This window comes from Populus trichocarpa, chromosome 3 (genome assembly GCF_000002775.5).
Source record: "Populus trichocarpa isolate Nisqually-1 chromosome 3, P.trichocarpa_v4.1, whole genome shotgun sequence".
In the NCBI taxonomy this organism is placed as follows: Eukaryota; Viridiplantae; Streptophyta; class Magnoliopsida; order Malpighiales; family Salicaceae; genus Populus; species Populus trichocarpa.
The window spans coordinates 1,406,208-1,434,064 of record NC_037287.2 but is presented as its reverse complement, the minus strand read 5'-3'; the positions used below and the strand labels follow the sequence as shown (position 1 = coordinate 1,434,064).

The following is a 27,857-nucleotide window of genomic DNA, read 5'->3' as shown; positions in this document are numbered from 1 at the left end:
AATTAAAAGAGTAATAATCTCTTGTGATTGACATTGCAAAATAATAAATTAAAGTTGACGTAGATGTAACAGACTGACTCCTTGTCATTACAAACTTAAACAAATGTGACGGTGACTTTATTTTTTAGCAATGGCAAATTCTTATATCAGACGAATTCACCCTATAGCACACTAGGAAGAATGGAATTTCATTTCAATGTAGTAATGTACAACTTGAATTATTATGCATTCTGCTTCCACCAATTTTTTAAAACAAGTTGCTAGGAATAAAATGCTGAAGCTATGAAAATGTACAAAATTTCACTTTAGAATGAATAATCTATACAACCCTACACTCTATTTGCTGAGATTTATAGCAGTTATCATAGTTACATTCTGCATATTCTGTATCACAGAAGATAGGCACCCTTATTCCATCACTGCCTTTGTCAATAGTTTAATTTTGGGCCCATATGACTGCTATGAGCTATGCAGGGAAAAAAAGGGTATCCTACAATAGCATTACATGTTGCCAATGAGATACTAATTCAGTGAGGAAGACCTTAAATTGAAGAAGGCTTGACTACCGAGTAAGTATCCTAAAAGAAAAGGACAAAAGAAGGAGAATCCAGCAAAAGCTCTTTGTCGAAAGAACTTTCACCATTGCAAAAATAAGATCAACTTTTTACACGCAAGGGACCAAGACTGGAACCGAGACCAGAGGGGTCTGTTTGCCCTAATCCTTCATAATTGGTTCTTGAGCTAAGAAACATATGCCTCACCAAGACAAAGTAGCAAAACCACTTTCTCTTAGTTCTTTCTAAGTAGACAAACAAATGCAGACACAAAAATGGTGTCTTTTCCACAGGAAATTCTGAAAGCTCACAGAAACCACTCCATTTTACAAAAACAAAGCCCATTAATCAACACAAGAGCATCATCAACAAAAACCCATCAAGAAAAAGGCACATAGATCACTAAAGAAACCAACTTTTGCTTAGTCTTTGGTATGCACTGAGAGAGGGAGAGTTTGTTACCCGATCATGGTCATCTTGAGAGAGGGTTTGAGGGGTAATTGAGAGAGAAAAGCGGAGTCATCAGAGAGTTTGTTACCAATTTTGGGGTAAAGAAGCTTTTGCCTCTTGGGCAAAACGTTGGTGAGTTCGCAGAGACGGCGCTTCAACCCGGCTACCGAGTCGTCGCCGCAGACTTGGACAGTGTACTCCTTTCCGCTCCATTTAACTGTCAGCGTTATCTCTTCTTCTGTCGCCGACGAGGTTAGTGAAGCAGAAGCAGAAGCAGCCATTTTTTTTTTGGGTCTCTTCTTCACGACGACAATCTCCGGTTTTAGTCTCCCCTCTAATATAACTTAGGCTTAATGACAGTTTTTGTCACTTAATTATTGAGGCTGTGACAAATTGAGGCTTTTGCTATTAATTTGATCAATTATATCCTTTGATAGTACTGACCAGATTGAATTAATATGGCTTTCAACACCTCTAATTAAACTGTAAATAAAATTGATTAGGACTGAACAGTGCAGTTTATACTAAAACGCTGAGCAGTTGTTTATTTTTTTTTTGTTTTTTTACTTTTTTTTTAAGCTATTTTGTTTTTTTTTTTAACTATTTTTTTCTTTGATTTTTTATTGAATATTTTTTTGTTTAATTTTTTTTGTTAACGTTAAATTTTTTTCTATTTAGTTATCAAACTTTCATGACATAGGTTCCGAGTTTGACGGGTTAATCCGGATTTTTTTTCTAGTTTTCTTTTTAATTAATTATTTTTTCGAGTGCAGTCTACAGTGAAACGCTGAGCAATATTTTTTTTTTCCTTTGTTTTTTTAAGCAGTTTTTTTTCTTTGTTTTTTTTTTAATGAATATTTTTTTTGTTTAATTTTTTTTGTTAATGTTAAATTTTTTTCTATTTAGTTATCAAACTTTCATGACACGGGTTTCGGGTTTGACGGGTTAACCCGGATTTTTTTTCTGGTTTTTCTTTTTAATTAATTTTTTCATTTATTATTGTAACATATACTAAAAGGCACAGTGCAGTCCACAGTAAAACAATGATGATTTACCTTCTTTTTTTTTAATTTTTTTTCCCGTTTCTATTTTTTTACATTGATGAGTTTAGTTTTTTTTGGCTGGGCTGTTTTTTTTGTTTTTAATTTTTTTTTAATGTCTTTCCAGTTTTTTTTTTGCTTTTTCTTTGTTTTTTTTATTTTAATGAATTTTTTTTGTTTAATTTAGTTTGTTAATGTTAATTTTGTTTTTATTTAGTTATCAAACTTTCATGACACGGATCCCGAGTTTAACGGGTTAACCTGATTTGACAAGTTAACCTAAATTTTTTTTTGCTTTTTTTTGTTTTAATTAATTTTTTTCATTTAGTTTAGTTTGTTAACGTTGAATTTCTTTCTATTTAACTTCGACTTCCATGACACGTATCCCGGGTTTAACGGGTTGACCTGGTTTTGGACTGCACAGTGCAATCTACAGTCCAAAGGCTGAGCTGTCTTTTTTTTTTTCCAGTTTTTTTTTTCATTTTTTATGCCTTTAGAGTTTTTTTTTTTTTGCTTTTTTCTTTGTTTTTTTTCTTTTAATGAATTTTTTTTGTTTAATTTAGTTTGTTAATGTTAATTTTTATTTTATTTAGTTATCAGACTTTCATGACACAGATCCCGGGTTTGACGGGTTAACAAGGTTTGACGAGTTAACCCGTAATTATTTTTTTTTGCTTTTTTTCGTTTTAATTAATTGTTTTTGTTTAGTTTAGTTTGTTAATGTAAAATTTCTATTTAATTATAAGACCTTCATGACACGTATCCCGGGTTTGACGGGTTAACCCAAATTTTTGTTTCTTTTTTTCATTTTAATTAATTTTTTTCATTTAGTATAGTTTGTTAATGTTAATTTTTTTTTTCTATTTAATTATCAGACCTTCATGACACGTATCCCGAGTTTGACGGGTTAACCTGATTTGACAGGTTAACCCAGTTAATTATGGGTTAACCCGGTTAATTCAGATTTTTTTCTTTTTCTTCACAGTGCAGTCCACAGTAAAAAGGCTTATGCTTTTTGTTTGTTTTTGTTTTTTTTTCTTTTTAATTAATTTTTTTCGTTTAATTTAGTTTGTTAATGTTAAATTTTTTTCTATTTAGTTATCAAACATTCATGACACGGATCCCGGGTTTGACGGGTAAGCTGGTTTGACGAGCTAACCCAGTTAATTCTGGGTTAACCCGTCAATTTGTTTTTTCCTATTTCGTTATCAAACTTTCACGACACGAATCCAAGGTTTGACGGGTTAACCCAGTTAATTCATATTTTTTTTCTTTTTCTTCATTAGTTTTTTTCTTCATGTTGGTTTTTTTTCTTTGTTTTTTCTTTTTAATTAATCTATTTAATTATCACACTTTTATGACACGACTTTGTAGTCAGACCCACATCCAAAGCTATTGAGTCTGGTATTGCAGCTAGACCCACTTAAACTTGGGTCATGTAAGTTTAATATTATTATTAATATTATAAATATTACTCTTGGGTCAGGCGTTGCAGCCAAACCCAAGACTCTTGGGTATAGCTTTGCAGAAAGACCTAACACTTTTAGATCTTGGCCTTTTTTGATATTTTTTATGCAAAAAAAATTAACCCGCGGCAACGCGCGGGTCATGCAACTAGTATACTATATAAATGTTTACTTATGTATAGGAAAGGCTAGTGTTTGGGAAGGATGTACGGAGATAACCTCATGAAATGAAATTAAAAACCATGTTGAAGCTAAATTATCAATCAACCCAATGTTAAAGAATGACATTAAAAAAAAACCTGAGTCAACACATGTTAACCTACCAAAACTGAACCATGAGATGAAGATAACCCAAAAAAAAAAAAACAAATTATAAAACTCAATTCTCAATCAATCCAACTTTAATTGAATGATGCAATTGAAAAAATAATAATAAAAAAACAAAAAAAACATCCAAGTCAACATAGTTTAACTCGTCAATCCTTGACTCGGTTCATGAGACAAGGATAACTTCATAGAAATTAAATCGAAATAAATTATGAAGCATAATTCTTAATCAACCCAAATAGTGAAGGATGAAATTGAAAAAAAATCAATTACAAAAATAACCCAAAAAAACATGAGTCAATCGAGTTAACCTACAAAACTCGTGACTTGGATCATGACAATGAGATAACCTCATAAAAAGTAAATTGAAGTAAATTATAAAGCTCGATCTCTAATAAATCAATGTTAAATGTTGAAATTAAAAAAAAAATATTATTGGTTTTTCCTTTTCAATTAGTTCTTTACTAGGCTGGTGCCCACACTACGCTACGAGTTCATATTATTTTTTCAGTAAAATATTTAGGTGTCACAAGTGTTTTTTTTTTTTAAAAAATCCAATAACTCGGGTTACACATATTAAAAATATCATAAAAAAATAAGTATTTAATCTATATAAAACATAAAATTTTTACAGATGAATAATACTAACCTTTAAATACTCTGAATATAATTAAAAGATATTTGCTATTTAAAAAAGACTAAAAAAGTAAAACAAAAAAAATCAAAGACAAAATGTATTAATTAAAATGTAAATTTAAAAATAATTTTTTATTCAATATAAGAAATACATTTTACGTATAAGTTCATAATCTCATATATTAAAAGAAAAAAATAATTATTTTGATATTTTTGAAATGTAGGTCAAGTTCTCACGTCTTTAATAAACTAGTTATTAAATCTAATATGCATGCAAAACAAAAACTATTTTTTCTTGGATTTGTCTTGTATTTAAAAAAAAAAAGACTAAATGATGCCATGTATTTTATTTATTTATTTATGCAAATATGATCTTTTTATTTTTGAGAGATTTGACTTTATGCAAACAAACAAAAACATATTTTCATATTTTTAAATCTTTGATTTTTTTTGAAAATTCAAAGAAAAATAAGTATTTTTAATACAAGGTATGTATCTTACAATGTAACTCTATAGCTTGCATCAAGTGAAATTGTTGGTAAAAATACGTGAGGAACCTACCAATAATTTTAAATGGTCTCCGAATTTTTTTAGAATGTTTTGGAAATTATTTGGAGCTTGTTTAGTAAAATAAGGAAAAATCAATAAAATAAAACTATAAAAAAATTAATAGAGCGTGTTTGCCAAAGCCTAAACACCAAAAAAAAGAAAAGTGTCTTTCCTAAATTCTATTACACGAAACATGGTCTTAAATTTGGAGGGTCCAACCCAGCCACACAGGCTAGGCTCAATTCTAACCTAGATATGGGCCAACAACATGGCCCAAAAAGGAAAAACAAAATCCCCTAGCATCTGACCCAAAGATATGCAATCCATCTAAAGAGAAAAGCTCAGCTTGTAACCCACTTAAACCAATATCCCATAGCCATAAACATTACAAATATAATTTTAAACAAGGCAAAAGATCTACACCCAAAACTTCACAACAAAAATCACAGCCCCTTTAAATGTTCATTTAGTCTTCATGTCTAAACCCAAAAACATATAAACCCAGTAGCATGCATTTCAAGTCAACAAATATTACAACCTTATTCATGCCTTTATTGTTGAAATTCAATATCAACTAGGATTTATAGTTTATAAGATTTTTAATATTAGCTAAAAGAGGAATCCTTGATGGAGAATGATTTGTAATAAACTAGTTTATTATAATTCTTGTCTAATTAGAATGTTAGATTCCTTATTAGATTAGTATTTTCTTTGTATAGTTTAATTTCTTGATTAGTTAGGACTTGAAACCTATAAATAAGCTTGTAATCTTAAACATTAAACACAAGTTGAGAGAGATAAAAAGAAGAGCTAGCTAGAAAGGTGTATCTTTTGAGAGAACTCTTAATAAAATATCATTCATCTCATTCTTCTTCTTGTTCTTTAGCTTTGTTCTTATAAATTAGCTACCACACCCTATCCTTCTTTTCCAACAAGTGGTATCAAAGCTTATGTTTGATTATTTAACATGGTCAATTCAAACTTTCCACTTCAATGTTCTAGATTGATAAAGAACAACTATCAAACTTGGTGTATTCGAGTAAAAGCTTGGCTAGGTTCCTGAGTTGTATAAGAGATGGTTGAAAAGGGCTTTGAGAAGCCTATAGATGGAGCGACGTTGACTTCAACCCAAATGAAGGTCGTGCAAAAGGCATAAAGAAAGGATCAACTAACACCAACAATCATCCACCAATATTTGGATGACACCACTTTTGAGATAGTGGCCAACACAACCATCGCCAAACAAACATGAGAAGTTTTGCAAGAGCAACGCGCTGCTACTGTTTCTGCAGTTTCAGAGGGCTTCCCGGCACTATTCCTGAATTTTTTGGGGTTCATTTTGTAAATTTAAAATTGATTAATGTGTTTTTTTGGTTTATTTTGAATTTTTGATTGATTTGTAATTAATGGGTGTGTGCTTAAACATAGTAAAAGGAAAGTGTTTGAGTGGGTGTTTTGTTATTTTTTTTTTATGTATGTGTTGTTTATGTTAAAACTAAAAAGAAAAAAAGAAATAAAAGAAATTAAATGTTTTAATTTGCATTGAATTTGGCTTATATTTCAAAAAAATATCAAAAATATTTTTCTTTTGGTATCGGGGATTATAATCTTATATGTAAGATGCATTCTTGATATTAAATAGAAAAGTTTGTTTTTTTTTTTATTATTATTGATGCTAGAGCAATTAGGTTTTCTTTACTCGATAAGATAAGATCTCCTTACTGAGGAGAACTTTTCTTCTTTATTTTACGAAATCATTGGTAGGACAACTTTCAAAATCTTTTAAATCACATCAAATCACGAAGCAGCTTACCTCAGATAGGGTGCGCTAGGGGTGCTAATACCTTCCTTAGCCACAACCAATCCCTTACCCATGAATCGCTGACAAAGACCAGTACATCTAGGTTTCCTAGTAACCCTAAATCGAATACTAGGTGGTGACTCCCAACGAAACAAGCAAAAACAAAAAATCACCAACAGACAAAAGAGCCATACTTCACAGCTGCAGATAAAGGAGAGCCTGCTGCAGAATCTGTGCTGGCGGTAGTAACAGACTTGGAAAGATGCAATTATGAAGAAGGAGAACTTGTGCCTCCATAATGATCATCAGAAAAATATACAGATGGTGACATAAGGGCAGGGCTGTGGGACGGTGGTATGGTGGCAGATAAGGGTGGGGAACGAGGTGGTTGTGTCTGTGGGGCAGGAAGTGTGGCAGAGCCGCTGGGAGGGGTGATTGGCGGGTCTGCTGGGTGAAAAATAGGGGAGGTAATCAAGGTGCACAAGTGTGTAGGCTGGGTAGAGGTGGATGTGGATGGAGCTATCTGTTCAGAATTAGCAAACGGAAACACATTTTCATGAAAACAAACATGACGGGAGACGTATATACATTGAGACTCTAAATCAAAACAACGATAACCAAGATGAGAGGAACTACACCCTAAGAACACACATGGAGATGAACGGAAATCCAACTTATGAGCATGGTATGGATGTAAAAAAGGAAAGTAAAGACACCCAAAAGTATGTAGAAAATCATAATCAGGAGTACAATTAAACAAACATTAAAAAAGAGACTGATTTTGGAGGACAAGAGTGGGTATGCGATTGATGAGATATATTGATAATTCAAACGCATAATTCTAAAATCATAACGGGGAACTACATTGTCCTAGGAGGGTAAGACCTGTTTCAACAATATGACGATGGCAACGCTCAACGCTGCCATTTTGCTCATGTGTATGAGAAAAAATTAACCTGTGATGAATACCAATAGTTTGACAGAAATTGTTTAACTTGTGATATTCACCACCCTAATCAGTTTGAACAGATTTAATTTTGCTGCAAAACTGACGCTCAACAAGCAGTTGGAAACGTTGAAATATAGAAAACACATCTGATTTCGCAACAAGAGGATAATACCATATATATTTTGTATGCGTATCGATAAAGATAACAAAGTAACGAAAACCATCAGAGGAAAACATAAGAGTAGGACCCCAAACATCATTGAATATTAAATCAAGTGGAGCAGAAGTTTTGTGACCTGTAGGTCGCAAAGAAAAATGTGAAGACTTGCCAAGCAGACAAGCTTGACATTGAACAAGAGAGCGCCTAGAAGTACATATTAATTTATTTTTGGAAACTAACAATTTGAAAATACAGGAAGTAGGATGACCCAATCGATGATGTCATAGATAAGCAGTGGCAGAGACGCAAGAAGACCAATAAGCTTAAGGAATGGTGGTGGCAGAAGACTCAAAGAGAACATAAAGACCATCATTGCTCTAACCGGAAAGTAGCACTACTTTGGTGGTGAGATCCTTTACATAAAACACAAAGGCATGAAATTCAAAATAAATATTATTATCACAATAAAATTTCTAAACAGATAGTAATGGTTTGGTAATGTGAGGAACATGGAGAACGTTAGATAATGTAAAGGTGCGTTTAGAGGAATGTAACATGGTATCTCCAATATGGTATATGGATAGATCTTTACCGTCACCAACATGCAAGTGATCATTACCAAGATAGGGTGCAAAACCGGTCATAGTCGCAAGATCAGGCGTAACATGTTGGTTCGCACCGGTGTCTCGAAACCAAGTAGGGGCAAAAACCGGACCAACAGTAAGATGAGCAGAAGGCTGGTGGCCACTGCTACGAAACTGAGCATATTGTAGGGATGTATGGCCGAAGGAGAAGTATAGCCGACACTTGATGTTCTGCTCAAAGGACCGGTGAGGAGACCACTGCCCACCAGTAGCAGGCTGTCTAGGCTGCTGCCAATGACCCTGCTTCCAGTCTAGGAGCAGAGGAATGAGAGCCACCAAAATTAGACTTGTCATGGCTGTTGTACTTGTTGCTGTTGGAGCGCTAGTTGCCACAGGAACGACCTCTATTACGGCCAAAACTGGAGTTGTGTTGCTGCTGGGCAAGATGAGCAAAGGGCAGCAGAGGTGGATTTGCAGCTAAGGATGGAAGAGAAGTCTTATGCAAAAACTCATAAGTAAGAAGATGGTTGTGAAGGTCCGCGTATGACAGCGGTTCTGCCTTGGTCACAAGACTAGTTACCAAGTCTTTAAACTTACCACGAAGACCACGAAATATATAGAGGTTGAAGTCTTCAAGAGAGAGGGGCCGACGAGCGGCAACCAATTCATCAAATAATGAATTGGCGTGCTGCATGTATGTAGTAACTGAAGCATCTCCTTGCCGAAGATCTTGAAAAGACCCATGGAGTTGCATAATGTGAGAATTTGACGGAGAAGCGAGCGCTTTCTCAAGAGTGCGCCAAACACAAGAAAAAGTCTAACAATCTACCATAAGATGCAGGACGTCCATGGAGAGAGAGGAGAGTAACGCGCTTAAAATAAGCTGATCCTATTGCTTCCAACAGAGAAAAGAGGGGTTGATTGCTGAAGAAGAGCCATCAGAACAACCAGAAACATGAGAAGGAGGACACGATACTGAGCCATCGACAAAGTGAAAAACACCTTAACCAAGAAGATATGGCTTCATCTGCATTCGCCAATAGAGATAGTTGGTGGTCGTAAGCTTCAATGAGACCACTTGATAAGTGTTGGACAACACAATGATATAAGGAGTTATTGTCCCTATGATGTGATGAGGTACGACAGAAACATGGGAGAAGGAACCATGGTTATGCTCTGCAGGTTGGGGTTGTTGGTGGTGGGAGAAAGAAATAGCAGCAGCAGCTTCTAAGGGGTTAGCTAGCTGGGCTGCACCACCGGTTTGGTGGGGGGGAAAGGCGGCAGCAGCAATAGAATCCATTTAGGAGAGGGAGAGAGGAGGTCGGCTGAGGGAGGAGAGGGAGAGAAGAGTTCTGACGACAGAAGGCTCTGATACCAAGTTAAGAATAATTAGGAGGCTTGACCTATTGGTTAGCCAACCTTCTCTATATATCTGTGTAGGGCAATATACAATAGTAATGGTTGAGGTTGCAATACAAGAGTATGACTACAATATTTCCTATATATTATACCTAAAATATTTTCTATATAGATACATTATATAATACCTTTAAAATCACTGTGAAATGCTGTTAAAAACTGTAACAATCATTGTTGCTCTCTACGATCAATATTAATTTTGCTGATCCTGTAAGAGTCAATTGATCCTAAAAATTTGTCATAGCAGAATAAAACTTCAAAATACTCATATTCTTTTGGTGAAGAGCTCGTATATCGTTCTCTAATTGATATTGCTTTGCAAAATTTGATTGCGTGAATAACCTTTGTTGATGATCTTAAACCCCCTTTGTTTTCTCATACTTCGCCAACATCGTACCTATAGAACGCTCAACAGAATTGTTAATCCAAGTAATAATCTTTGCGTTGTTAGTATTCGTAGGTATCACAGAAGTTTAACTAACATATCTCCACATCTTTTTACCCTTAAAGAAAATTTCTCATTACATAACTCCAATACGAATAATTCTTTTCATCCAACCTCACAATCATAGACTAAAATGAACATCTTTTTTAGCAGCCATAATCAACAAACCAAAAAAAAAAACAGATCGCAAAAGAAAAGAAAAAACAAAATACCATATTGCAGATACTGAAAAAATATCTTCTCGAAGTTGGATCCGTGAAAGTTGTGTTTGAGATTAGGTCTCGTTCCATGCAACCATGCTCTGATACCGTTTTAAACAATCTAAAGAAAATAAAGAGAGGATGTTAGGATTTCATTGATACTGCATAACATAATGAATTACACAAAAATAAAGTTAACTTAACCTAAATACAAGGAGACTATATATAGGCTAAAACAAAAGAAACTAAAGAGTCTATTTTATCCTTAATAAATAATAAAATAAAATAACTCTATATTTCTTAGCATACATATATTGTTTGCCAAATTGTGTAATTAACAAAATTTCTTAACAATATCTAATAATAATACAACTTCATATAAAGAGCTTACGAGGAAGGTCTCTAAAAACCACCTTACACTTGTAAACTCAAAACCTTGATTGCGTCAAAGGAAATAATCCTCCCAAAACTACAAAGAAATCTCTTGACTTCCAATTCACAAAAAGATCCACAAACTTTTAGGACTTGTTTGCAACTTCTTAAAAATATTCTTATATTAATGCTTTGGTCGTCCTCAATTTTGTAGCCACTAGCTTAAAACTCTTATTATAGCCAAACTGGGTTCTGGTTGGATCGGGGATTGATATGTCGGGTTGTAACCCATTTTTAGGTCCCCACAAAATATATATAAAAATATATAGCCAAAGGAGGTTAGAAAAATAACAGGAGGCAGAAGCGCTCAGAAAATGGTTGGAAAATTGGTCAATGAGGTTAAAAATACAAAGATTGGATTTTTGACAGTATATTCTTGAAGGAGAAAAAAACCTGTTGAGAAGGAAAATTTGAATTTTTAGGAGAAAAGCCCAAATTTGGATGTTTATGGACTTAATTGGATTTTTAAATGAATTTATAGGAGATTTGATTGTAAGAAAAATTGATTTTTAAGTCAATTTGGGCTTTAATTAGAAGAAATTTAAGTTCTGGGGCCAAAATATATTTTTTAGGAATTTATTAGGTCAAATCAGGGGCTTAATTGCATAAATATTGAAGTTTAAGGGCCAATTAGGGACTTAATTGAGAAAATTCGAAACCAGGGACCAAATTGGAAGAGGCGCGTAAACGGAGGGGCGGAGACCGAAATTGACAGGGATGCAATTGAAGAAAAAAAAGATGATTAAGGGCTGATTTGGAATTTGGCGCGTTTTGGCGCCACATTCAAATGAAACGGCGCGTTTTCTCCAAAACGACGCCGTTTCATACATTCAAAAAAAAAGAAAAAGAAAGAGCAGAACGGTGTCGTTTTGAACGACACTGTTCATCTTCTTCCCCCGATCACGCAGCGGGGAAGAAGGAAAAAGGTTTGCTTTAATTTGAATTTCTGCCGGCCACTCTCTCGCCTGGAGCCCACCGACCGGACACAATGGCCGACCACCCACCGCGCACTTGCCAGAAAACCGGGGAGGGGGGCCGAACCTTGGCAGTCGTGCCCAATGGCCGACCGGCCGGTTGCTCCCCATGCTCCACAGCAAAGCCACGCCCTGGGCTCTATAAATAGAACCCCAAGAACGCTGGGGAAGGGGGGAGAAGAGAAAGGAAAGAAAAGAGAAAAAGAACGCAGGAGAGAGAGGAGACGGGGAAGAAGGAGAAAACGAAAAAAAACAGAGGAGAGAGAGGAGAACGGAAAAAACCGAAAGAGAGAGAAAGGGGAGAGGAAGAAGAGAACCGAAAGAAGGGAAAACAGGGGGAAAGAAAACCAAAGAAGGAGAAGAAAAGGGAAGGAAACAGAGGAGAAGGAAAGAGGAAGAATCCCTCTTTCCGCCGCTTGAGACAGCAGCGCCGCTGCTTGGAGTCGCTGCCAGGGAGCAGCGTCACCGCCACCAGCCTCCACCACAGCACCGCCAGAAACGCAGCAAGCCACCGCCTCCGCCTCCGCGCCAGGTAACACTTCTTCCTCCCCTATTCTGGTGTTTCTTTATTTCCTTCTCTGCATGCAGAACGAATAGCGTTCTGCATGCAGGGGTGGGGGGAAATTAATTCCCCCCGCCCGTTTTGAGTCTGGGCCAGGCGGGTCCTGGCCCAGCCTTGTCTTCTGGGCCGGGTCTGGCCCAGAAGAGAATATCAATATTTTGGGCCGAGATCGGCCCAATCCATTTTGGGCCGAAATCGGCCCAACAATTTTGGGCTGAGTCCGGCCCAGTCGGTTGGGCCGGACCAGCCCAGCCCATTGAATATTATATATTATATATATATTATATTTTGTATTATTTTTATATATATATATATGAAAAAAAATTATAAAAAAATATATGTGTTTTTGTTGTAATTTTATTACTGTATTTTGATTAATATTGGTTGGTATTTTATACTGTAAAGATACAAAATCCGGTATTAAAATACCCGGTTTTCATCAAAACATCAAAGATTTTCAAAACAAAAAATGTCTTTTGCTTTCAAAAATTTTCTAAAAATATCTTTGAAAATATTGTTGATTTTTCTGCATTTATTTTATCAAAGTGGATTAATGTTTGGTTGTATTTTTTACAAACCCAGTATTAAAATACCCGATTTGCGTCAAAGCGTACAAAAATACATATTTAAAAAATGTTTTGTTTTAAAATACGGCCTAGTCTCTCCAATATATATATATAAATATTAGAACATCATATTTTTACACAACAAAGGAAATTTTCAAAAAAACAATATAAGTATTAGCATGCATTTTGGCTTTAATAACCAGTTTATTTAAGCCATGAGAACTAGGCCAATATTTCAAAAATTCTAAAAAATCTTTTGTTTTCTTTTAGTATTTGGGATTACGAATTTATACGTAAAACGTATTCCAAAATATTAATAATAAAGTTTTGGTATAGACATTAGAACGGTTAGGACTTTACCCGAGAAGATAAAGACCTTCTTACTGAGGAGGATTTTTCTTGAACCATAGACAGACCAACAACTAGGAAAACACGAAAACACCTTAAATTTTATCAGACAATAAAACGATGCAGCTTACCTTAGGTAGGGCGTATTTGGGGTGCTAATACCTTCCCTTTACGCAACCAGTCCCCGTACCCGATCTCTGAGACCAGTTAGGGTTCCTAGTGACCAAAATACTAGGTGGCGACTCCCACACCATTTTTCACTGCTAAGAGACAACGAATTCCTTGTCTCCCTACATTGACCAGATATATAACCCCCCATTACATTTTTTGTGGGTGGACGATCGCCGCGACGTCGCTCACGTGCGACAGATATGTCGGGTTGATCATGTTTGATCATATCAACTTTCATCTAATTTAATGTAAAACCTGATCTAAGCCAAGTTTTATATCGGCGGGTCACTGAATTGTTCTATCAGGATAGGCCGAGTTTAATAATACTAGTTGGGTGTAAGGATTATTATGTTTTATATTGAAAGATATAAAACATGATGTGCAAATCAGAAATTAATTAATCAAAATGCAGACATTTTTTAATATGGATCGACAAGGTTTACTTCACTATCAAATATTAGTTACAATTGATATAACATCATTATTCAAAATCCAGCTATGCACAAGCCTCTCACTATAAAAACAACTTCTCTCTTCTTGACCTACATTTGTTAGTATTTAGCAAATTTCTTCGCACCAAATTTATCCAGTCCATCAAAGTAAATTAAAATAACCCTTTCATGGATACATCTAAACATTACTTTTTTATATTTTACTTTCAGCCCTACCAAACATCACATGTAACTCTCATAATTCCAACTTTAGCTTACTCATCACTAAATCATTTTCTTAACAGATATAAAGATTTTATTGATTAAAACTTAAATATAATAACAAATAAGTAATCTATATACTATAATCATAATTCCACTTTGAATTAAGAATCTTATACAGAGTTAAGAAGGAGGATAAATAATTTATACTTGACATTAAAAAAATATAAAAAATATCTAATTTTAATGCATTTAAAGAAAATGCTATAATTATAGTAAATAAAATAGATACATAGCCTCTCTCTATTTTATTTGCTAAAGAGGGTATATATATTGACTCATAATAAATACTCTCGTATTTTATTTGTGATGAGGTCTATTAGAAGTCCATGCATTCTTCCATTTAAAATCATGCCACCTAGAGTGCAATTTAAGCCAGTGTGACACTTAGACAGAAGATTTTATTTTGTTTTTTCTGCCTTCTGCTTGCAGAAAAGGAAAAAATAAAAATAAAAATAAAATGCTGTAATTAATAATCCACCATTTCTTTTCCGGCAGAAAACTATTAAGATAACGTGTTTCCTTACACAGCACTGTCATGTATAAAATTTCTAGAAAGGTAATATATTATATGTTTTTTTATTTGATGGTAAAACTACTCTCCAATCCGATTAATTTGTGTGTTAATCAAGATTTTCTTAAAAAAATATTAACAATTTATGGTACTTAGACCTAATCTTGAGACAAATTAACACTTCCAGCTAATATTTTTCTCTTCTTCCAATGGCCACAATCAAACGTTTTATGCTTTTCTTATGCAATTTGCTTGGGTCAATTTTCTCCGCCGCCCTTCGATCTCCTAATCCTGTAGTGAAATAAGCAAACATTATCTATTCTATAGTGCGAAAAAAAGTCCAAACTGCGTGCTCAGCTCGGCATATATAAACCCTAGCTAAAGAAAGCCCTTCAGGCTTTGTGATTTCTTTGCTTTCTTTCTGCTAGATAACTTCTCTTGGAACAAAATTTCCCCGTTCTTTAAACACCTTACTCTCTCTGATTTAACAAGAAAAACTCTGTAGTTATAAATCAACAATCATCTATAATGGCAAATCTCAGGAAAACTCTATCCGAAACTGACGTCGAGGTAAGATTTTCAGTACCAAGTAAATGGTTCAAGGAAAATTTGTTTTCTCGATTTGAAGGTAAAAATAAATTAGATTTACCAGTTAAGGATCTAAGTGGAGAAGTGCAGTCCTTTGGTTTTTCAGTTCGAACCAAAGGGAACCACTTCAAACCTGTCATCTCTAGGGGATGGCGTAAATTTGTTCATGCCAAGGGCTTGAAGCCTGGCAATAAGATAATTTTTGTTATGGAGAATGACCCAGAAACTGGGACAGAGTACAAAGTAGAAGTGATTAAAGAGATCAGGCTGTTTGGAAGAGATATAGAAGGAAGGGTGTAAGGTATATGTTTACAATATATGTTTTTTTTTCTTTCTTTTTAAATTAATATTGTTCTATATATAAACATTACTTATATATCTAAAAGTCAATGATCTAGTACTATAATAGTACAATTAGCTCAATCCTTTTGTTATAAAATAAAAGTTAAATAAACTCTTCCTTAGTTTAGGGTTGTGGGTTGGTACTTGGGTTAAATTAAAAATAGTATTATTTTAAGATTTAAAAAAAAAATTAAAAAAATATTGTATTTAAAAAAAATTCTTCAAAAATCAAATTGAATTTTAATTAAATTAGGGATTAATTCATCAACTTAATAAGGTTTGACCTGATTAATTTCTATTTAATTTAATTTAAAACTTGTTTAGAGACAAGTTCGGATTTATGGGTTACTAGGTTGTTCTGCAGGCCAAAAACTATATAAAATGAGATGTGCCGAAAAAATAAAATGGATAAAATAGTGAAACTTGTGCTCAGCATCAAATAAAATATTGGGACCTTAATAACTTCGGATCAACGCATGAAAAATTTGTTGCATTTTTTTATTTATTTCTTCTATACCAAATATTGGATATTTAGCTTTGTTTTGTTAAAGCAATCAAATATATGGTTCGGTGATTCAAAAGATGGAATACTCTTTGTTTTTTTTTAATCTTTTTTCACGCTTCAATTTTCTTTCTAATGCCTTTTTAATTAACCCTCTTGTTATTTCGACAGAATTGAGAAGACGACGTCTAGCTAGCTAGCTAGGGAGTCATGCAATTTAATAGGCTTGCTGGGTTTTTTTCTTCTTTTTTTTTGAGTGGAATATTATATATTTTATTTTATGTAATTTAGCATAGAGGAGAATGAAAATGTATCATGACCTAAGGTAGCAAAGAGAGAGAGGTGTGTTCATCCCTAGTTGGTGTTGTTTGTTTTTATCTTTTCTCTTTATGTACAAGAAAAAGAAAGTTGAAGGTTTTTCATTATTATCTGCCTTTACTGTGTATATTATAGTACTGGCGCGAGACATGACATCCGTGCCGCTAGCAAATAATTATTTAATGACATTCATTCTATATGTTTGCTGTGGTGTGTATAAGTTGATACAAATATTCTAAATTATATATAAAAATATATATATATTTTGACGTGAATGCCTAACAGTTGTAATTAATAACATACTAGATAAGAGCAATCATTTTGCGGTTGGGGTGAAATTTATATTTTTTATTAAAATTTGATTTTTATTATTTTAAATTGTATTTTTAATATTTTTATCATTTTAATATTACTGGTATAAAAAAATAAATTTTAAAAAATAAAAAATATTAATTTTATATATTTTTAAATACAAAATATTAAAAAAAAAACCATCTCTTATATACTCTAAAGCATCCTATTATATGATTCACATCCCATTGTGCCATGCGATGTCACGTGAAATTTGGGATTTCCAACAAAACATATCCCAGTATTTAACTCTCTATTGATCTCAATCCAGCATAATTACACATGTGGATATCTAGTGATGTTGTTTTATTTTCTCAATCTCAATCGTTTAAAGAATTGACATGATCAATTAGTTAGATAATATGATTAATGATTTAAAAATAAAATATTCAAAGCAATATTATTTTATAAAAAAATCATAATAGATCCGAGTTAATTTATCAATTTGTATGTTGATCTTTATTCCAAACCTTAAATCGAGTTGGGTATATATTATCTCAAATATTAACTTCAAATATTTTATTTATGTATTCTTTTCTATTACTTATTTCAATAATTATTTGAATCACAAGGAGAAATTGGAGGACCATGAGCGCAAGAGGTTGAGAATTCTTTTTATTTTTTTTATTTTTTTTATTTACGTGGGTGTTAGGGCCAGCTTGCGTGCACCACGACTAATTCCACGGTCCACTGAACATCCTGCAAACCCAGTGAGCATGTAAGGCACCGCAGGGGTGACAGACATGCATAGTGAGGTTCGAACCCGGGTGCATAGAAAAGAAACAAATCCCTACCACCACTAAGTCAATACCTTAAGTGCAAGAAGTTGAGAATTCTTTATTAGTATGATGGTGGCTTTTTCTTTTTTTCTTGGAAAATTGATAGTGAAAGATTTATTGTTTATAGAAGTCGACCTTAGGTGCAAGAAATGGGACACTTTTGGAGCAATAAAATATGAGAAATATGACTTAGTTATATGCATCCATATGCCATAGAATGCACGCTTCGAATATACAATAAATAAATCATTTTTTTTAATATATAGAAAGGGTGTGCTCCACATATGGGAGAGCAAGACAACGTAACGTTCCCTAATATTGCCTTCTCTTTTAAGGTATTAATTTCTTTATATCTTTCTGTCCTGAAAAAGGGAACAGCTAAGTTTCCATAAAAATTGAATGCACAGAAGTGCGTGCTGCTTTGGTGAGCAATATTCATACCACACAGAGACAATTTCTCATCAGAGCCAGATGTACAATTTCTTGATCATCTGATTAAAAGGTTTTAGGCTTAGACATACACACACATGGTTCAAATCCTTCTACTTAGGGATGGAAATCAAATCTGAACATAGGACTCGAATAAATAAGTTTTCTTTTTAATAGTTGCTGCTTACGTACGGCATCTCCAATGGCTGAGCAGAAAAAAAAGCTGAAAATAAAAATAATTTTTTTTAATTTTTATAGCTTTTCTTTATTGATATTGCAGCTCCAATGGGAGAGTCAAATAAAAAGTCAAAATAACTTTTTTGTCCAAGAAAACTCATTCTTACTATCTATTGAGCGAAAACATTAAAATTGATTATTTAAAAATTCATTCTTTCATCAATTCAACTTTTTTAAATACCATCTCTCAAAAAACCAAAATTATTAATATTAAATATATTAAAATATAAATGAGTTGTTAAAATAATTTTTTTCATTGGAATGTACATTAAAAAACAATTATATTTATACTATTCAAAAAACCATATCAACCATTTAACTCTTCTAAATGGATTTTTTTTTTTGCATTTCAATATGCCCTTGGAATTTGATATGAATATTTAAAATCTTTTTAAGTTGGATAATAAATAGATTATCATACTTAATCCAAAATTCAATCCAAATTAATTCAATTTGAAACATAAATAATACTAATGGATGACAATTATTACTTTTTATTTGGTTGTTTGAAATTGCTTTTCAAAAGGCTGACCATGAGAGGGTTATGATCCATCATCCTTGGATTTATCCAAATGTTGAGCCTGGACTTCTGTGGGTCTAGCGAGTTGTCAGACCCATCATCCCTGGGCTCAACCAAGCGTTAAGCCTGGATGCTTGTGGGTATGACAAGTTACTAGACTCATTGTTTTTAAGCTTAGCCAAAACATTGAGCCTAGGCAACCCCTGAAGGATTATAGATATTTTATTCTGATAGATTAAAGATATTTTATTCTGATGGGACAAAAATATTTTACGGATAAACCAATATTTTCCTTACAAGAAAGATAAGCACTTGGGGGGCTATAAAACCTGGGTGAAAAGATGACCACGCCAAGTTCAATTTCTTTTTTCTCTATTTTAACAATGACAATTCTATCTTAAAAGAAAAACCCTTACTAAAAAAATATAATTGATTTTTCCCTGGATCAATTCAAATTTAATTATCAGAGAGTCTCTAAATAGATAAAAGAGAACTTTTTACAGTTAACAACGATGATCTACCTTTACTTTTATCATGGAAGAATGAGTTAGATTGTCAGAATCAGGATATTAATAACTCTATTCTGAGCCCAGGCCCAATTTTCAAGTCCACGAGTTAAAACTGGATCTCATCAAATACATTTTTAAAAATATGTTAAAAAATTATTCTTTCTTTGAATATGTGTGTATTATTTTTATAGTTTAAGATAAATAATAAATAATATAAAAATAATAAATACCCAAGACCCAATTTATTAGGTATGAATATAGGAGTATGTATACTAAAAATCTAATTAATTCATGAATTCACGTTATCATCCTAACATCACTTAAATGATCATCATTGCATTCAAAACAAATCATGATAATTGTGACGTATTAATAAACAATTGTTTTCTTTCGTAAAAAAATGACTTTGGTCAACTTTACTTTTATTTTATTATAACTAAATCAATATAAATAAAAACATTGGACTTACTTTTCCCTAATAAAAAAAGTGAAATAACTATGCCGGAAGTAGTCAAAAGGGATAAATAATTCCATGCCAACAACTTTACGAGCCATACACTTTTATTTATAAGATTATCTTTTAGTCTCCACCGCCCACACACAGCAACTTAATACTAAAATAAAAAAATTTCACGCTTCATTCAGAGTTTGAGTGCTAATTATATCAATCTCCAATTCTATAAAACGATCGGCAAACTTATCATCTGAGTGAAAATGATGTTGGAGTGATATTGTCATCACGAGCTGATTAATGGTACAAGAAGTGTTTTATTTTTTTCTTTTTTAAAAAATAGAGAGTTCAAAGTAAATAATTGTTGGTTAAAAATGTATGTGTGATACATAATTATCAAATGTAATCCAGGGGATCGTTGATCTGTTGGTCTGAAACTTAACCTGAATCGAGTTTTATTTTGAATTATTTTAATGGTTGACCTAGTTAAATATGTGTTCCCTAACATGTTAAATTTGATTGATTTGACTAAACCTAATTGACTTGATCGTGTCAATTCCTGAAGGGTCATGGTTTTCTAAAAACCTTCTCATTTAAAAGCCATCACATGAAAGTCATAATTCAAAATACGGTTATGTCTTTTCTATGTAAGTGGAGCCATGGTGCACCTGCACCCAACTCTAGATTATGCCGTGACGCGCTCGCGCCAAACTCTAGATTGGGCCATGACGAGTCCCCGCCCAACTCCTCGTAGGTTCAACCTACAGTTGAACCCGACAACGCCTGGGTTCAGCGTATAGTTGGACCCAACTCTTCTCGGGTTCAACGTACAAGCTGAACCCAGATACACTTGGGTTCAACATACAGCTGAACCTAACTCCTCTTGGGTTCAACGTGTAGGCTGAACCTACATGCACTTGGGTTCAGCGTATAGCTAAAAAATAACTCCACTCTAAGCCTCCCCTCCTCTAGGCCTAGGCTAGTGACTATGATACCCATCACATCCCATTAATTACGAACAAACAATCCACGTTTATATTAATAAGATGTGATGGCACGAACAGTAAAATATTATTATTTTACTATCATGAGATTACATCTATACCCCTCACATGTCGTATGAAGCAAGTCAAGACATGTAATATAAAAAGAAGCTTGAGTACAAAGAAAAAAGGTTTGAAACCTTATACTCTTAGACATAAACACATCCCTTCTCTTCTTCCCTTATATCTAAATCCTCTTATACATCTTCTTCTCTATCTTCATAAAAACTCATTAATACCTTCATTAATGTCTTTTTATCACACGAAATACCTCGTACTGACTTGATCTTCGGAGTGTCCCCCAAGGGTCTCTAAAGGACTTTGTGCAGGTATTCATTCAAGAGAAGATTTACAATCCCTGAAAATAACCATTAAAGAGGAAGTCGATACAGTCTGAAAGTGAAGGTCATAAAACATATTGTGAATGATCTACTAGAGTCATCAGTCCAGAATATTCCCTGTGATTTTGTAGCCTCATCAATTCTCCAGAATGAGTGGTTTGAATTTGTTGATCATGAGGCTATGACTTTGATGATAAGGTGGGCTTTGTTCTAGAAAAATTTATAGTATATAAAGAGTAATTAGTAATATTTTGTTAGTTATTTTTTATTTTTTTTTTAAATAAATACAAAAAGAAAAGAGAAAATAAAATCTATAACCCATAAAAAATGATAAAATTATCTTTCTTATAATTTCACTCTTCTATTTATATCTTTTTATTTCTTTTGAAGTGTCTTGTAAAACAACAAATAAAATATCATTAATTATTCTATAAACATCATAAAAAATTATCGTTGCTCGATAGGCAGGATTATTCTTTGAAAAACATTTGTGAACATGGAATGATAGAGAGCCGTAATGTTGGGAGGGCCCAAATGAATAATCTTTACTTCGGACTTCGGAGCACGATTTCATAAAAGTAAGCAAAATTTACCAACGGACGCGTCTGCGTTCCACTGAAAGCAGCTCCAAGCTGCTTTACCTACGTCTGCGTGGTAACCAGTGAAGTTTTTGTCAGGGAGTGGAAGAAAAGTGAGAGCTCTCTCATGTTCTTCAAACCAATCTGATATAGGGTCCACTATGGATGATGATATTTTTAATATCAGTGCCAGGGTATGAGCCAATGAAAGGGTCCGAAGTGCAGTAAATAGTATTCTTAACAAAATAAGTATTCTTAACAATGATCATATTGAAAACAACAAGAGATTGTGATTTTTTGGAAAAAATAACAAAAGATTAAACAATTTGTAGTTTCAAGTGTTAAGATTTTTATATAGTTGAATATATCAATAAAAAATATTTTATATTAAATATTATTCATTTTATAATGTAACAGCAATAGTTAAATCTATAATATTTAAATTAAAAACCATTAATTTTTTTTAGTTATTTTATAACCTCAATTTGAAAAGTATTCTTGTAACCAAACACATTAAATTATTTTTTTTCAACCTCAATTTCAACCACAATTTTAACCAAACATATATTTTTTTCAAACCAACTTCAACTAAAAGTACTTTTTATAAAATAATTTTTTTCAAACTACAATCACAACAGCTACCACAATACTAAACACACTCACAACCACAATCACAATAATTACCACAATACCAAACATACTCGCTCGTTTGTTTATTTGGAGGCGGTCATGTAGCCTCCTCAATTCTTCACGGTGGCCCAAATATCAGCACCGAACACTCTGAGTTTCCTCTCCACTTGGATTCTGATAAAAGTTGCTGTATCTTGGATCTTGATGATTTCCTCATGAATACTGACCTTATCATCAATTCTAAGGTTTCTTTGACGAGCAAATTCAATCCAACCCACAGAAAGAAAAGGCTCCACGTTTTCATTCCTTTGAATGAAGCAAGGAAAGGTCCATTCTTGCCCTTCGTCATCGTGAACGCGCATGTTCATGGAATGGCCTTGTTGGGAAGGCAATGGACCTAGAGAACAAGCAGGAATAGCTAAGCAACCCTCGATGTCAGCTCTGGTTACCAGCTTCGAGAATAGTGTTGCCATTGCTTGCTTGCCACAAATTTGATCTTTAATAGTATAACTTCAACAAGGTGAAATTTGTGTACGAGTTTGATGAGTTATGGTAATGATTCAGTTGCTCTTCAATGACTCTTCAGTATGGTGTATATATATATATTGAGAGAGACGCCGTCCATAGGAGGGATTGCACAGGAGGTCCAGTGAGTTTTCCAGGAAACAGCGTGTGTGGAAATAACCCCGAAAAGGTGTCACCGTGGAAAAGAAGTCGTGCTTCTTTTCTTAACCATCTTGAGTTCAAAGCTAAAATTCAAGAATAAAAAATATTAAATTTAGATTGATGAGGTTGATGCATAACTAAAATCATCCGAAATATAATTAATCTAAAATCATCCGAAATATAATTAATCTTAATTTACATATAAATTGATTAGAAAATATTTATTAAAAAAATTACGAAATTAGAGTTGCCACAGTCAAAAATTGAAAGACAATTCAAGCTTTTCGATGTCCTTCAGGAGATTCTAGGAGCATAGCTATTATTTTATTAATGAAACAATGTAGTAGTAGTAATAATAATAATAATAATAATAATTTTTAATTTTATTCTTCAAATCAAATTTATTGTGTTTTTTATATTAATAATATTTTTTTTTCAAATTTATTAATAATTATATTAATAATAATTAATATAATAATAACAATAATAATAATAATAATAATAATAAACATGTCCGACCCAAATTTAAATAGGTCTAGCAAGCATGTCAAACATGCATATTTCCTCTCAATAGCATAATTGTGTCTTCACTGTTTATTTATTTTTAAAAAAACAAAAGAAACTCTAAACTCAAAAATTAAAATTTATTATATGAAAAAGATAATTCAACCCCTACTGCAGGCTTAATAAGTTTTTTTAACAAGCACAATTATATTATTATATTTCTCTTCATAATTATCTATATTTTGATGAATAGTAAAAGGATGGCCAGCAAAATAATAATCTCCTTTTCCAATTAAATAAGGACCCGCAGTCACCTAGGCCGCGTGAAGTTGGTTTAAAGGTGGAGCAGAAATTTCTTCCAAAGTAAACTCAAGCTGCGAAGCTTGTTCCTTGTGCACAAATGGCCCCACAAAGCAATAGCAATGCTCTTCAAATTGAAATTGAATATGTACAAGCAAACAGTTATATATATATATATATATATATATATATATATATTATGACTTTTAATATAATTATTGAATAAAAAAATATTAAAAAAATTAATACCTACTCATAAATACTTCATTAACTATTACAATTCATTTAAAAAAAAGTAATATTTTATAATATCCTTTGCATATCTTAGAATTACATCCAATAACAATTAATATATAGCGACAAAAAAATAATAAATATAATTTTTAATTTTTTTAATTTATTAGTTTTATTCAAACTAGTTTATAATTTATTACAATTTAACTCATTGTGTTTATATATCTTCAATAGTTTTTATTTACATATTTATAAAAATTATCAATAAATAGAAATAGGCTTAGCTGTGTGTGTATATATATGCACACAAATACATGTATATGTAACTGTATTATACAGTATTTGTATTTTGTGTCCTTGTTTGTGCTTTGATCAAATATTCACGATCAGGATCATCATTTAGTCCGGCACGTATTAATCCTTTACATGTATAAGCTATGTAATATTTTTTTGTTTTAAATATAAATGTGATTGTTTTTTAAAATATTTTTTATTTAAAAATATATTAAAATAATATTTTTTTATTTTTTAAAATTAATTTTAATATCAACATATCAAAATAATATAAAAATACAAAAATTAAAAAAAATTGATTTTTTTAAAATATTTTTAAAATAAAAAAACAAACAGGTATTTTCTTAACCTCAATCCAAAATCTATCAGGTTAACATTTAAGATTTTTTTGAAAAAAAAAACAATATTACTTTAATAAAAAAATAATTGATATGAATTGATTGAATAGCTTGCAAGTTGATTCATGCACCCTGACTTTTTTCTAGATCAAGTGACGGGATGGACAGCTAATTATTTTATATGAAAATGAAAAACATCCAAACAAGAAGAAAAAAAGAAAATCATTATTGGACAGCTCTTTATGAGCCGGCCCGGTCCATTATCATGAACAAGAAAACAAAAATCAAATTACGTTTTCAAATGAACTTCTTTCTGACAAATCATCCATTTATAATCCCAGGGGCTGTTGGGCCTGGATCATTTATTAAGGTCTACACGATTAAACCCTTAATTATTTTTATTTTAAATGTATTGTCTATCATAATTTTTTTTTAAATCAAGTTAAATGACACGTCTTTTAATATTATATAGATTCCGATTATTCTGATGCCTATTTCCAATATAAAAACTTATTTTTTAACTTATTTTTTACTTAAAATATTTAGAAAATATCTTACTCATAAATCTATTCATAAATCTATTCATGACTTTAAAAAACTAAAAAAAAAATTATTTCAAAACTCGAAATCAACCTAAAACAAATTTTTTTTCCAAATTTACATATGTTTTATAGGCAATTCTAGGATTAAAAAAACGCCTAATGTGACCGGAGCCCATGTATCATATACGCCCCCAAAATAAAGTTTTAGAGAAAGAAAGACGGTGGAAGGACAGCATTCAAACAAAGAATTTCCTGTTGAAAAAATCATATGTTAGAACCAGACTTTCAGCAATCCCAGAATGCAGGTGGCAGTGGGCTTCTATTGATTCAGCGAGTGCTTCGGCGAATGAAAGAGCTAGTTCTGCAGCTAAAGAACAACATCGAAAAGATCTTGACGAAGGAGCTCAAGCTCTCTTTCATATTCAATTCTCGGAAGAAGATTCTTAGAAGCTGATTTTACGTGTTTTCAAGCAAAAGGAAAAGGAGGCTCCTAGCTAAAGGGGGTAGCGCAACGCATCTGTTTCGGGTACAAAGGCGACAAGGGGACCCGGCCACCCAACCCAACAGGTCAGGGGAGGGCCGGCCATAAGTTCAAATCCTGCCACCTTTCTTGTGGATCATCCTGTGGTTACCGGATGATGGGAATAACAAAGCAGAAATTTTGATCGACTAGTACGGTCAACTATTCAAAATGAGGAGCTTATTAGTACACCTGATCGATCTACCTTTCGAAATCACTAGCCAAAGCAGCTAGCCAAGTGGGGCAAGCAAAAAGATACCTATTGATCATTTCCTTAGGAACCGCTTTGCGCTGCTAGGCGGATGCAGTCTGATGGACTGATTGAAAGAGTTTGAAGTCAAGTCAGTCATGTTTATCCTATCTCCGAATACCAGGAGCGAGAAAGGTAGCTATTGCCTTGATCTCATCTCTCATTCCCATTAGGAACCGGCTATTCCCGCTTCTTATAAAGAATTCTAAAGAGGGAAATTCCCCTCATCAAATGGAATAGTTTAATGTCAATATCGACCATTATTATGGTTGGAATTGGTCTCAACAAAACTTTTCTCTTTCTAGCATGGTATTTCGACGACCATTTCACTTCTCTCAAATCATAAATCAAAAAATCAAAAAAAATAAAGTTTGAGATCAAAATTAACTTTGCTCTTAAATTCTGAAAATTGAAAGAACCTAATATTTATAATTTAGAAAGTCTAGGGACTATAATGAATATTCCTACCTAAACTTTGTGAAACCCACTCATTCTCTTTGTGTTTTTCACTTTAGTTCCTGTTTTTCAATTTGATTTTTTCCCAATAAATTGGCTTGTAATTTGGTCTAATAAAGGCTAACTAAAAAAAGGAATAAAGAAAAAGACTTTGTAAATAGTGCATCCACGGTATCTTAAGTGGGTGAATATTGCAAGCTCTCTAATGAAGTGTTCACTTCTTTTAGATTTTTATTAACTAGTTGAAAAGAAATCATAATGGACTTTAAAAACATCATGATGGGTAGTAGCACTTTCATTTCTTGGTATAGTTATTAAAGTTGAACTGCCTCAACAGATAGATTTGACTAGCTATTTGACCCGCGCTTCGCCGCGGGTCAAATAATCAATATTTTTTAAAAGAAGCTTCTAAACAAAATAAAAGATAGATTTTGTCTATTTTTTTAGATTTTGGTTTTTTAACCCGTCATGTCACTTTAGGGTAGGAGAAGAAACACATTTAAAAAAAAAAAAAGTTCCTTCCGGATTTTTGCCAGATCACCCGAGTTATGGGTTGACCGGCGGGTCGACTGGCTTACGCCGAGTCAATTGCAGGCCTAGATTTTGAATGTAACAGACCCGCCCAACGCTGCTGGGTCTGGCGTCCTAGCAGGATGCAAAGCGTTGGATCCTCTTGCTAGGCATGGCCCAAGCTATTGGGTCCTAGTTGAAAAGGAGCCAAAGATGTTGGGCCCTCCTGCTAGGCATGGCCCAAGCTATTGGGTCTTGGTTGAAAAGGAGCCAAAGATGTTGGGTCCTAGTGGCGATATGGTCAAATTAGGTGTTGGGTCATAGTGCTAGGTAGGGCCCAAAAATGTTGGGTCCTGGTGGGCACAGGGTCCAATCGGGCGTTGGGTCATAGTAGAAGGCAAGGTCCAAAGTTGTTGGGTCCTGGTTATAAAACCCAATGTTATTGGGTTCTGGTGTGATAGGAGGCAAGGCCTGCTGTGAGCAAGGTCTAACGTTGTTAGGTCGTGCTTGTAGGCAGGGCCCAACGTAGCCATGGGTATGGCTACGTAGCCAGACCCAATCTTAGTATATTTTTTAAAAACAAAAATATGTTAAAAAATAATTCAAAAATATCTAAAAAAATATTAATGTGAAGTAAAAAAAATTAATTTTTTTTTTTAATTTTAAGTCTTGCTGGGCATTTTGAGTCTTGTTGGGCAGCAGACCCAACACTATTGAATTGTTTATTGGAGTGTCATTTCCAAGCATTTCTGGTTCCATGTAAGC

At 33.1% G+C, this 27,857-nt stretch overlaps 1 protein-coding gene and 1 long non-coding RNA gene across 3 annotated transcripts in view; one reads left to right on the top strand and one right to left on the bottom strand.

Annotated features, from left to right (window-relative positions):
• The window catches only part of LOC7480747 (ubiquitin-like domain-containing CTD phosphatase), a 63,518-nt gene extending 62,191 nt beyond the window's left edge, over window positions 1–1,327 (bottom strand). For both annotated transcript variants that reach the window (XM_052450987.1, XM_024596468.2), the window contains exon 1: window positions 1,017–1,327. In XM_052450987.1, coding sequence (XP_052306947.1) covers window positions 1,017–1,285 — 269 coding nt within the window. In that variant the 5' untranslated portion in view covers window positions 1,286–1,327. The remainder of the gene's footprint in view (window positions 1–1,016) is intronic.
• A 13,933-nt stretch (window positions 1,328–15,260) lies between these two features.
• On the top strand, window positions 15,261–16,814 carry LOC7461526 (uncharacterized). The gene is made up of 2 exons (XR_002980687.2): window positions 15,261–15,749; window positions 16,464–16,814. It is a non-coding gene; the product is annotated as an uncharacterized LOC7461526 (long non-coding RNA).
• Window positions 16,815–27,857: the final 11,043 nt, after the last annotated feature.